We start from the raw sequence: 12,873 nt of genomic DNA on the forward strand, positions 1-12,873 counted from the left end.
ATGTTATTTTACTAATATTTGTGCTTTTAGATCTCAACCAATGAGAAACAAAGTCAAGGAATTRACGTGCGATGTGTGCATGAGAATTTATACCAATTTAGAGAACTTGACTCTTCACAAAGAAATTGATCATGAAGGTGGAATATTCATTTGCGAAGTTTGCTTCAAAGAATACAGGAACTATCATAATTTTAAAAGACATGTAAAACAGCACGATCCGGATCATGTCGTGATTAAAGCCCCTTGTCCACACTGTTTGAAAGTGTACAACAAGCGCACCTTAAAGACCCACATTAAGCAGCAACACACATGCAAGGCTGCAAAATATGTTTGCGATTTGTGTGGACACGAATTTACAACTAACAGTGGATTGTGGAGACATCAGAAAGTCCACAGTGGTGAGAAAAATTTCGTATGTCATCTGTGCGCCAAAGCGTTTTTTTCGAGAACGGCATTTGAAACCCACTTTGTGGTTCACACTAAAGAAAAACGTTTCAAGTGTACGGAATGCAATAAGGCATTTTCTCGCAAGTATGGTCTTTATGTTCATATGCGAGTTCACACTGGGGAAAAACGTAAYAAAAWWTATCCTCGTGATAAGTCGTTTGTGTGTCATGAGTGCGGAAAAGCGTTTCCTTGGAAAAAGGCACTTGAAACTCATATTAGAGTGCACACTAAGGAAAAACCCTTCAAGTGTACACAATGTGATAAAGTATTTGCTCACCAGTCTGGGCTTTTCTACCATATGCAACACCACAATGGTGAAAAACCGTACAAATGCGATTTGTGTAATAAGGAGTTGAGTTGCAAAGCTAGTCTTAAGAATCACAAATGTAAAGTAAATGCATAACCAGAAAAAAAATGTATTTAATTTAATTTTGTTTTAAAATCAATAAAATTGTAAGGATTTGATTTAGTTTATTTATTGATAGTATATTTGTACAATAAATTCTTCATTTGGTACTATTTTTGCTTCTAACTTGGAGTAATTCTGTTATTTTAGATCTACATCGACGAGCTCTATTGCTGAAGAATTTCACGAGTGTAAAGTCTGTTACAAAGTGTTTCCTACTTCTTTTCAACTCCAGAGACACAAATCAAGACATCGCGAGAGACAACACAAGTGTCCTTTATGCGATAAAAGGTTTATTCTAAAGAGTGAAGTAAAATCTCACATATCTTTGCACCACATTCAAGACAAGATTTTTTCTTGCGAGTCTTGTGATTACAAAACGCATACTAGCGCTCTTCTTCAAGCTCACATAACCAGAATGCATACCAAAGATTTTCAGTTTAGGTGCGATACTTGCAACAAGGGCTTTCTTTATAGAAAGATGTTGAACACTCACATAGAATTTTATCACGAAGGTATGAGACTGGTGTGCGAGTTTTGCCCTAGAGAGTTCATGAATAATAAGCAATTAAATATACATTTGAAAAAACATCATGATCCGAATCATGTCGTAACGAAGTTTCCCTGCCCTGAATGTTCGAAAGTTTTGAGCGACAAATACAGTTTGAAACAACACGTGGAAATGATACATAGAGGTGAAAGGGGAAAATATGTTTGTGATGTTTGTGGGAAAAGATTGATGACGAATAGTAGTTGGAACAAGCACAAGAAAATACATACTGGGGAGAAGAATTATGTATGTCCAGAGTGCGGAAAGGCGTTTATTACGGGACAAGCATTCCAGGTCCATATCAGAGTSCACACTAAGGAAAAACCGTATCAGTGCACAGAATGTGACAAGGCGTTTTCGCAAAAGGGAAGTCTTACTCTTCATCTGCGATATCACACCGGCGAAAGGCCTTATAAGTGCGATGTGTGCAAAAAGCAGTTTATTACCAATACTATTCTRAAAGATCACAAATGTAAAGGTGTGGCCTAAGAGCATGTCTAACTTATTTTTTAGCTAATAGTAACGCTGATGTAAGCTTTTGCAACAGACGTATTTATTTTTCATAAATGATCAGACTTTAGCTGATAAAGAATCAACTTAAATTTATTTAAATTTTTGTATTTTTTCGTGTCTTACATCAATAAAAATATTTAAAAATATCCTGTTGTTTTACTAATTAATCAATTAATTTATGTTTTTCAGTCATTTCAGCAAAATATGTCATTCTGGATGAAATATTTTTGAAATGGTGTTTTTTGCTTTTTCCTCTTATACAGTGTGTAGGTATGAGTTGTTACTACTACTTTTCTGAACATTTTTGGTAATAAAGTTTGAAAATTTTTCTTGCATGTAGTTTTTTTGTCTCATTTAATTTATTGGAATAGATTGTTTCTAGTATGCATTTATTTGATGATATTTTTTTTTTTTGCTTTTTTAAGCATGGGTTTTATCAATTTGGTAGTTGATTTTTTTAAGTTTCTAACGGTTTTAGATTGTTTCATTTTTGGTGGGTAGTTTTGTCACCATGTACATTGTTGCCACTTCACTAAAGTGTGCTCATTTCAGATACAACGTTCAAGATTTTTACTGCGACGTTTGCTACAAAGTGTTCCCTTCGACTGTTAAACTGACCAAACATAAAACAAGACATCGAGAAAAAACCCTCAAGTGTCCCTTGTGTTCTAAAATGTTTCTCTTGCCCTCTGAGTTACGATCCCACATATCGGTCCAACACGATAAGCAATATAATTTTTCTTGCGACCTTTGTAACTACTCAACGTACAAGAGATGGTGTCTTGAAGTGCATAAAATAAGAGAACACACGAAAGAATATCCATTCAAGTGCGATATTTGCAATAAAGGTTTCGTGAGTAAAGTGTGTTTAACGAAACATAAAGAAGTGCAACACGAGGGTCGAAGATACACTTGCGGATTTTGCTCTAAAGTGTTTCGAGATGAAGGCCAGTTTAAAGTGCACACAAAACGACATGATCCTAATTACGTCGAAAGCAGATACACTTGTTCAGAATGTCTGAAAGTGTTCAAGACTAAAGTGCGTTGGAAGGACCACATGAAAATGCACATCGAGGGTCGAAGTGAGTACATTTGCGACATTTGTGGCAAGAGTGTGACAACTTTGCAAAGTTTGAAAGACCACAAGACGATACACACAGGGGAAAAAAACTTTGTTTGTGAGGAATGCGGGAAAGCTTTCAACAAGAAACAAGTGCTTCAAATTCACAGGCGAGTGCACACTAAGGAAAAGCCGTTTAAATGTACGGAATGTGACAAAGCGTTTTCGCAGAGAAGTAGTCTTATTGTTCATATGCGGTACCACACGGGGGAAAGGCCCTACAAGTGCGAACTTTGCTCCAGGGAATTTGTTACAAGGACTTTTCTTAACGGGCACAAGTGCAAGGGTTCAACTTAGTTGTGTTTCAGCAATATAAAGTTATTTTACTTTTGGTTTAGTTGTATTTAAAGAATTTTATTGCGGTATTTCTTAGATTTAGCGAATTCTTCGTTCTTGGTGCTTGTAGAAAGAAAATTACATTTACAAAAATTACAATTTTTATTGGTTTAATAAAGTGATATTTCTTGTAACAATTTGTCGTTAACTGTTCTTAATTTTTTATTTTCTTGCATCAAAGAAGACACTATCTATACCAAAATTTTTAAAATTTTTGTACTCTTGTGTTAACTATTTTGTTTTATTAATTTTTATGTATTTTCATTACAATAAACAACCCAATATGGTGTGTTTTATAATCACATAATACTTATKTTTGTGGAGGGTGTGGAGGAATTAAAGATTATTTAGTCTTGTTTTTGTTTTTGCTTGAAATGTTGTCAAGGTAGGCTTCATAAACAATATTTTTTTATTTCTATTTTCACACATTTCGTCTTTTTACTTTACGTGACTAATGTCTACCGTTTCAGATGCTACTCCACAAAGCAAATCACTGGGGAACACTACCAGTGCGAAATCTGCACCAAAATATTTTTTTCTTATCGTGGATTTCGCTTACACCAGGCCCGACATAACAAAAAACACAAGTGTCCTTTCTGCGACAAGCGCTATGTCGTTCCTTTTTTACTCAAATGTCACATTTCTTCAAGCCACGAAAACCAAAAGAACTATTTTTGCGACATTTGCGATTTTGCGACTTATCGCAAGAGGAGTTTTGAGGTCCACAAGATTAGAGAACACACAAAGGAGTATCCTTTCAAGTGTGACATTTGCAATAAGGGTTTTGTGCACAAAGTGTTTTACACTAGACACAACGAAGTCGAACACGAAGGTTTAAGATACACTTGTGAAGTTTGTTCGAAAAAATTCAGATCGGAAAAACACTTTAAAATTCACACAAAACAACATGATTCGAATTATGTCGAAACTAGATTCACTTGTGTTGAATGTTTGAAAGTGTTTAAAAACAAAAAGGGATGGAGGCACCACATGGAAGCGCACAATGGGGACAAAAAAGAATACATTTGCGATATTTGTGGCAAAAGTGTGTCAACTTTGCAAAGTTTGAAAGATCACAGGACAACACATACAGGTGAAAAAAATTTCGTATGTGAGATTTGTGGGAAAGCTTTCAATACGAGAGCGTTACTTAAGACTCATACTAGGGTTCATACTAAGGAGAAGCCCTTCAAGTGTACAGAATGCGAAAGGGCGTTTTCCCAGAGGAGTACTCTTGTGGTTCACATGAGATACCACACCGGAGAAAGGCCTTACAAGTGCGACTTGTGTGCTAAGCAGTTTATCACAAGAACTGTTCTTAATGCACATAAATGTAAAGGTTTAGTGTAGCATTTTTAATAAATTCGGTTTTTATTATGCGTTTTGTATTCTGTTATTTATACCACAAATGTCCAGTTTGTATTTTTGCATGGAAAATGTTTGAAAGCAAATTTCCAGACAGTAAAAAAAACGTTTGTGAATAATAAATGCAGGGCTTTGTGATTTGATTCGTTTTTTTAATAAAGTTTGAGCAGATATTTGTTGGTTTTTAGTTTAATTTTACTTTCAGTTAGTTGCATACAGTTTTTTTTTTAAGAATCGACTACTTGTAAGTTATATTTACATTGCCTTGTATGCATAGAATAATATAATGTGTATTTTTTACATTTGATCTAAATTGTGACGTTTCAGGCTCAAGTCAGACCCCAATGCCTACTTCGAGTGCAAAATATGTCACAAAATTTGTTCGTCTTGGGTAAGCTATAGGAAACATTCCTATAGACACAAAGAGAAAACACATAAATGTTCCCAATGTGACAAAATGTATCTATCTTTACGTGAACTCAAAAGGCACGTAATTAGCCGACACGAATCATCTGAGAGAATAAATTGTGAGATTTGCAACGCTTTACTGAAAAAAAAATCACTAAAGCAACACATGATACAGCACACTAAAGCATATCCTCAAAAATGCGATATTTGTGACAAAGGTTTTTTGTCTAAAGCTGCGGTGAGGTATCACAAACGATCGGTTCATGAAAAAGTACGTCAGATGTGCGAACATTGCTCGAAAGTGTTTTCAGATGAAAGACAATTACTAATACATGTAGAAACGCATAAACCTGGATATGTTGCTCCTGTTTTTACATGTCAAGTGTGTTTCAAAGTGTTGCATGCTGAGGGATCTTTTAAAATACACATGAAAAGGCATAGAGGCGAACTTATTAATTATGTTTGTGATACCTGCGGAAAAAGTCTTACGAAGTTACAGAGTTTTAAAAATCATATGAAAACACACACCGGAGAAAAACCATTTGTTTGTGAATTGTGTGGGAAGGGTTTCACTACCAAAACATTGTTAACAATTCATAGAAGAGTTCACACCAAGGAGAAACCATTCAAATGTAACGAATGCGACAAAGCGTTTAGTCAATGTTCTACGTTGAATATCCACATGAGATACCACACCGGCGAGAGGCCCTACAAGTGCGACTTGTGTGCTAAGCAGTTTATCACAAGAACTGTTCTTAATGCACATAAATGTAAAGGTTTAGTGTAGCATTTTTAATAAATTTGGTTTTTATTACGCGTTTTGTATTCTCAGTTATTTATACCATAAATGTTCAGTTTGTATTTTTGCATGGAAAAAGTTTGAAAGCAAATTTCCAAACAGTAAAAAAAACGTTTGTGAATAATAAAATTGTGACCATTTGATTCACAAATACAGGGCTTTGTGATTTGATTCGTATTTTTTAATAGAGTTTGAACAGATATTTGTTGGTTTTTAGTTTAATTTTACTTTCAGTTAGTTGCATACAGTTTTTTTTTAAGAATTGACTGTACTTGTAAGTTATATTTACATTGCCTTGTATGCATAGAATAAAATAGTGTGTATTTTTTACATTTGATCTAAATTGTGACGTTTCAGGCTCAAGTCAGACCCCAATGCCTATTTCGAGTGCAAAATATGTCACAAAATTTGTTCGTCTTGGGTAAGCTATAGGAAACATTCCTATAGACACAAAGAGAAAACATACAAATGTTCCCAATGTGACAAAATGTATCTGTCTTTACGTGAACTCAAAAGGCACGTAATTAGCCGACACGAATCATCTGAGAGAATAAATTGTGAGATTTGCAACGCTTTTCTGAAAAAAAATTCACTAAAGCGACATATGATACAGCACACTAAAGCATATCCTCAAAATTGCGATATTTGTGACAAAGGTTTTGTGTGTAAAGCTGCGGTGAGGAATCACAAACGATCGGTTCATGAAAAAGTACGTCAGATGTGCGAACATTGCTCGAAAGTGTTTTCAGATGAAAAACAATTTCTAATACATGTAGAAACGCATAAACCTGGATATGTTGCTCCTGTTTTTACATGTCAAGTGTGTTTCAAAGTGTTGCATGCTGAGGGATCTTTTAAAATACACATGAAAAGGCATAGAGGCGAACTTGTTAATTATGTTTGTGATACCTGCGGAAAAAGTGTCACGAGTTTACAGAGTTTTAAAAATCATATGAAATCACACACCGGAGAAAAAACATTTGTTTGTGAATTGTGTGGGAAGGGTTTCACTATCAGAAAATTGRTAACAATTCATAGAAGAGTTCACACCAGGGAGAAACCATTCAAATGTATCGAATGCGACAAAGCGTTTAGTCAGTGGTGTACCTTGAATATCCACATGAGATACCACACCGGCGAGAGGCCCTACAAGTGCATTGTTTGTAGCAAAAATTTTGTGTCAAAATCAGCTCTTAATGTTCACAAATGCAGGGCTTTATGATTTGATTTGTATTTTGTAATAAAGTTTGAGCAGATATTCGTTGTTTTTTAGTAATTTTATTTCCAGTTAGTTGCATACAGTTTTTGACTTTCCTTATGTTACATTTACATTGCCTTGTATGTATAATATAAAATAGAGTATATTTTTTTACTTGATCTAATTTGCTTTGTTTTAGGCTTAAGTCGGACCCAGATGCTCACTTTGAGTGCAAAATTTGTCACAAATTTTTTTCGCTTTGGATGAGCTACAGGAGACATTGCTATAGACACAGAGAGAAAACTTGCAAATGTCTTCATTGTGACAAGATATTTCAGACTTCAGAAGAAGTCAAAACTCATGTTGCTAGCATGCATGGGCCTTCCCAGAAAGTAACTTGTGATATATGTAACTGTGAGTTGAAAAAATGGTCACTCAAGCAACACCTTATAACACACACTAAAAAATTTCCTCACAAATGTGACATGTGTGATAGAGGTTTTACGTGTAAGTCCGCTTTGGTGTATCACAAACGATTAGTTCATGAAGGAGTTCGTCATGTGTGCGAATATTGCTCGAAGGTGTTTTCAAATCAGAGATATTTTCGAACTCATGTTGAAAAGCACAAACCTGATTATATTACTTCTGTTTTTACATGTGAAGTGTGTTTGAAAGTGGTGCGCACTCGAGGAGCTTTTGAAAAACACGTGAAAAGACATAAAGGAGAACTTGAGAAATATGTATGTGACACGTGCGGAAAGTGTTTGGCGAATTTGCAAAATTTTAAAGACCATATGAAGGGACACACGGGAGAAAAGAAGTTTGTTTGTGAAACTTGTGGAAAGGCTTTTATTACAAAGCCACTGCTTAAGGCTCATATTAGGGTTCACACCAAGGAGAAACCGTTCAAATGTACAGAATGTGGTAAAGCTTTTACTCAAAAGGGTAGTTTGAACATTCACATGAGATATCACACCGGCGAAAGGCCCTTCAAATGCGATGTGTGCAAAAAGGAGTATGTGTCACAATCGACTCTTAAAGGGCACAAGTGCAAGGGCTTATGATTTTGTAAAATTTTTAATTAAATTCTAATAAAGATGTAATTTTTTCCGAAATTTATTTTTTTTGTTGTTTTTTGTGAGATTGTCTTAGAAGTGTGTAAAGTTTTTATAATACTATTCGCATTGTTTAGCAGAATTTTTTAATCATGTGGTAATTAAGGTTGAATTTCGTGTGCTTGGTGTTATACAAAAAACAGATTTTGATGTTGTGAATTAGCCTTTTCTGATTCCTATTTTTTCAGTGTCAAGTTGGAGGTTCTGGGAAACACTTTTGAATGCATCATTTGTTCCAAAAGATTCCTCACCAAAAAAAGACTATATAGACACCAAAACCGCCACCGCGAAAAGAAACACAAATGTCCTTTTTGCGACAAAATGTATGTTTTACCATCAAACGTCAAGTCACACATCTTGTACTCTCACCAGAAAGACAAACAAAATAGATATTTTTGTAGTCTTTGCAACTTTGGAGCTACCGATAACTTTAAAATTAAACAACACACAATTATTCATCATACTAGAGACTTTCCTTTTAAATGCGACTTGTGCGATAAAGGATTCATCAAAAAACAACTCTTGGCTGACCACAAAAAAGTCCAACACGAAGGTGTTGAACTAGTGTGTGAATTGTGTTCGAAAAGTTTTAGGACTCAAGCAAATTTTCGAAATCATGTGGCGAAACACGATCCTGATTACATTACTCCAAAGTTTACATGCGAAATGTGTGGGCAAGTCTTGCACAAGAAAAGTTCTTTTGAGAAACATATGAAAAAGCACAAGGGTGAATGTGATAATTATGTATGTCACACGTGCGGGAAAAGGCTCTCGTCGTCGGAAAGTCTCAAATATCACATGCATAGACATGCGGGACAGAGGACGTTTGTTTGTGAAGTGTGTGGCAAGGCTTTTACCACGAAAGTACTACTAAATGTACATTCACGAGTACACACGAAAGAAAAACCCTTCAAGTGTACTGAGTGCGACAAAGCGTTTTCTCAAAAAGGTACTCTTAATATCCATATGAGGTACCACACTGGTGAAAGGCCCTACAAGTGCGATTTCTGCAACAGAGTGTTTGTTTCCAAGACAGCTCTTAATAGTCACAAGTGTCGAGCTATTTAGTTTAATGTATGTTTGAAATAAAGGATTATTATATAAAGAGTTTTAAGTGAATTTTTAACAAGAAACTAATAAAGCTGTTTTTTTCTGATTATTTTTTCTTTTAATCATGTGGTAATTAATTGTGGTAATGAATTTTGAAGTCAAAGTAGTGTGCTTAGTGTTATACAAAAAACATATTTTGATGTTGTAAATTGTGCTTTTCTGATTCTTATATTTTCAGTGTCGACGCATCGTTGGAGGTTTTGGGAAACTCGTTTGAATGCACAATTTGTTCCAAAAGGTTTCTCACCAAAAAAAGACTAAATAAACACCGAAACCGCCACCGCGAAAAGAAACACAAATGTCCTTTGTGCGACAAAATGTATGTTTTACCCTCAGACGTCAAGTACCACATTTTGTACTATCACGAGAAAGAGAAACAGAAAAAATATTTTTGTAGTCTTTGCAACTTTAAAGCTACCGACAACTTCAAAATTAAACAACACACAATTATTCATCATACTAGAGACTTTCCTTTTAAATGCGACTTGTGCGATAAGGGATTCGTCAATAGATCTCTCTTGGAGAACCACAAAAAAGTCCAACACGAAGGACTGCGACTAGTGTGTGAATTATGCTCGAAAATTTTTAGGACCCGAGCAAGTCTTCGAAGACATGTGGCGCAACACGATCCTGATTACATTGCTCCAAAGTTTAAATGCGAAGAGTGTGGGAAGGTTTTGCACAGGAAAGCTACTTTTGACGAGCATATGAAAAAGCACAAGGGTGAACTTGATAATTATGTATGTCACACGTGTGGGATAAGTCTCACGTCTAAGCAGACTCTCAAATATCATATGCAGAGACATGCGGGACAGAGAACGTTTGTTTGTGAAGTGTGTGGCAAGGCTTTTACCACGAAAGCACTACTAAGGGTGCACACACGAGTACACACAAAAGAAAAACCATTCAAGTGTGCTGACTGTGGCAGAGCGTTTTCTCAAAAGGGTACTCTTAACATCCATGTGAGGTACCACACTGGTGAAAGGCCCTACAAGTGCCATATCTGCAACAGAGAGTTTGTCTCGAGGACTGCTCTTAATAGTCACAAGTGTCGAGCTATTTAGTTTAACGTTATTTTTCAAATCATTATTATAATGAATTTGACATGAACTTTTTTTGAGAAAAGCTTTTACTCAAAAGGGTAGCTTAAACATTCACTTGTGATGTGCTTTTAAAGTGCAAAAGCTTATAATTATGTAAAAATTTTATTGTTTCTGACTAAACTCTAATAAAGCTTTAATTTTTTTAAATTATTTTTTGTTTCGTTTTTTATTGTATTTTTATTAATTTTTTTGTAAAATTGTAAACATTTGTAGTGAATTACTGCTAAATCTCCATTCTTAGATTTTTAGCAGAATATTTGATCTTGTAATCAAGGTTGAATTTCGAAGACAAACTAGTGTGCTTGGTGTTATACAAAATACATTTTTACTTACATCGTTAATTGGGCTTTTCTGATTCTTATTTTTTCAGTGGCAACTCATCGTTGGAGGTTCTGGGAAACGATTTTGAATGCACGATTTGTTCCAAAAAATTCCTTACCAAAAAAAGGTTATATAGACACCGAATCCGACACCGCGAAAAGAAACACAAATGTCCCCTTTGCGACAAAACATTTATGTATCCATCACATGTCAAGACACACATTCTCTACAGTCACGAGAAACGAAATAAATATTTTTGTAGTCTTTGCAACTTCGGTGCCGCCGATAACTACAAAATTAAACAACACACAATTATCCATCATACTAGAGACTTTCCTTTTAAATGCGACTTGTGCGATAAAGGATTCCTCTATGAACGATTCTTGACTCACCACAAAAAAATTGAACACGAAGGTGTGCAACAAGTGTGTGAATTGTGTTCGAAAAGCTTCAGAAACCAAGCAAGTTTTCAAAATCATGTGGCCCAACACGATCCTGATTACGTTGCTCTAAAGTATACATGCGAAGTGTGTGGGAAGATTTTGCACTTTAAACAAACCTTTGAGAAACACATGAAAAAACATAAGGGTGAATTTGATAATTATGTGTGTCACACGTGCGGGATAAGTCTCTCGTCGTCGCAGAGTCTCAAATATCATATGCATAGACATGTGGGACAAAGGACGTTTGTTTGTGAAGTGTGTGGCAAGGCTTTTACCACGAAGGGACTACTAAGGGTGCACTCACGAGTACACACGAAGGAAAAACCGTTCAAGTGTGCTGAGTGTGACAAAGCGTTTACCCAAAAGGGTACTCTCAACATCCATATGAGGTACCACACTGGTGAAAGGCCCTACAAGTGCGATTTCTGCAACAGAGACTTTGTCTCAAGGACTGCTCTTAATGGTCACAAGTGTCGAGCTATCTGATTTAATGTATTTTTTAAATAAAGGTTTACCATAATGACTTTGTTTTGACTGATTGATCGTTCTAAAGTTTTTTTTTTTAATTCTTTGTTACTCAAGCCGAGTTTTGATACAATTTTATGATTTATTCAATTTATTTGATTAGTTTTTCTAAAATTGATTATGTATGAATGAATAAAAGTCTTTTCACACTTATTTTTTCAGTTTGGTGATTTCCGGAACCATCGTGTTTCAGTGTGATGTTTGCTTAAAACGCTTCTTCACTCGAGAACAGTTTACCAAGCACAAAATCAGACACCGGGAGAAGACCCATAAATGCACAATGTGCGACAAGATGTTTGTTTCGCAATCAGAAGTAAAGCTTCACTTCAATTCCGTTCACGAGAAAACGAAAACCGTATTTTGCACTCTTTGCGATTTTGCAACTCAGACTAAGCAGAGACTCCAACAACATACAGTTGTCCACCATACACGGGCTTATCCGTTTAAATGCGATTTGTGTGATAAGGGATTTCTCCAAAAGTCTGGTTTAATTGATCACAAACAACAACATCACGAAGGTTTGAGAATTACCTGTTCTTTCTGTCCGAAGATATTTAAGACTCGTCAGTCCTTACGCTATCACATGCCTAAACACGATCCGGATCATGTTAAAACGGTATATACGTGTCAAGTTTGCCTCAAAGTGGTGCACACAAAAGCTGTCTTTAGAAATCATCTTAAAACTCACACTGGCGAACATAAGAAATATGTTTGCGATGTTTGTGGGAAGGATGTTACCAGTTTGGATTCTTTGCGGCATCATAAAACGATACATACTGGAGAAAGGAACTTTGTTTGCGAAGTCTGTGGTAAAGCTTTCGCCACCAAGTCCCGACTTAAGGTTCATAATAGAGTTCATACCAAGGAGAAGCCATTCAAATGTACAGAATGTGATAAATGTTTTAATCAGAGGTCTCCTTTGATTATCCATATGAGGGGTCACACGGGTGAAAGGCCTTACAAATGCGATAGGTGCAGCAGACAATTTATCTCGCGAACGGCCCTTAATGTTCACCGTTGTAAAATGTGAAAATGGAAATTGTATTTTGAGATGTTTTAGAACTTCACAGTAGCCGATGTTAAATTTTAAATTTTTCTAAAACTCAGTGTGTTA

General features: G+C 35.6%; 2 protein-coding genes across 23 annotated transcripts in view; both read left to right on the top strand.

Annotated features, from left to right (window-relative positions):
- The window catches only part of LOC123012734 (zinc finger protein OZF-like), a 92,877-nt gene that overhangs the window by 54,083 nt on the left and 25,921 nt on the right, over positions 1-12,873 (top strand). Inside the window, exons 4-5 of one of the 22 annotated variants that reach the window (XM_044414550.1) lie at positions 9,546-9,686; positions 9,765-10,620. The exons of 13 other annotated variants lie outside the window; for them this stretch is intronic. In XM_044414550.1, coding sequence (XP_044270485.1) covers positions 9,546-9,686; positions 9,765-10,431 — 808 coding nt within the window. In that variant the 3' untranslated portion in view covers positions 10,432-10,620. Of the gene's footprint in view, positions 1-30; positions 866-1,003; positions 1,908-2,468; positions 3,349-3,842; positions 4,744-5,064; positions 5,948-8,445; positions 9,341-9,545; positions 10,621-11,921; positions 12,805-12,873 lie in introns of those variants that run through there. 8 more of the 22 variants (XM_044414139.1, XM_044412922.1, XM_044413179.1 and 5 more) reach the window with 8 other exon arrangements.
- On the top strand, positions 5,949-7,202 carry LOC123015405 (gastrula zinc finger protein XlCGF7.1-like). Its single transcript, XM_044415102.1, has one exon. The coding sequence runs from the start codon at positions 6,432-6,434 to the stop codon at positions 7,164-7,166; it is 735 nt and encodes a 244-aa protein (XP_044271037.1). The 5' UTR covers positions 5,949-6,431; the 3' UTR covers positions 7,167-7,202.

This window comes from Tribolium madens, unplaced genomic scaffold, assembly GCF_015345945.1.
Source record: "Tribolium madens isolate multiple individuals breed KSU strain unplaced genomic scaffold, Tmad_KSU_1.1 Scaffold_11;HRSCAF=98;Tcas5.2_LG3b, whole genome shotgun sequence".
Classification (NCBI taxonomy): domain Eukaryota; kingdom Metazoa; phylum Arthropoda; class Insecta; order Coleoptera; family Tenebrionidae; genus Tribolium; species Tribolium madens.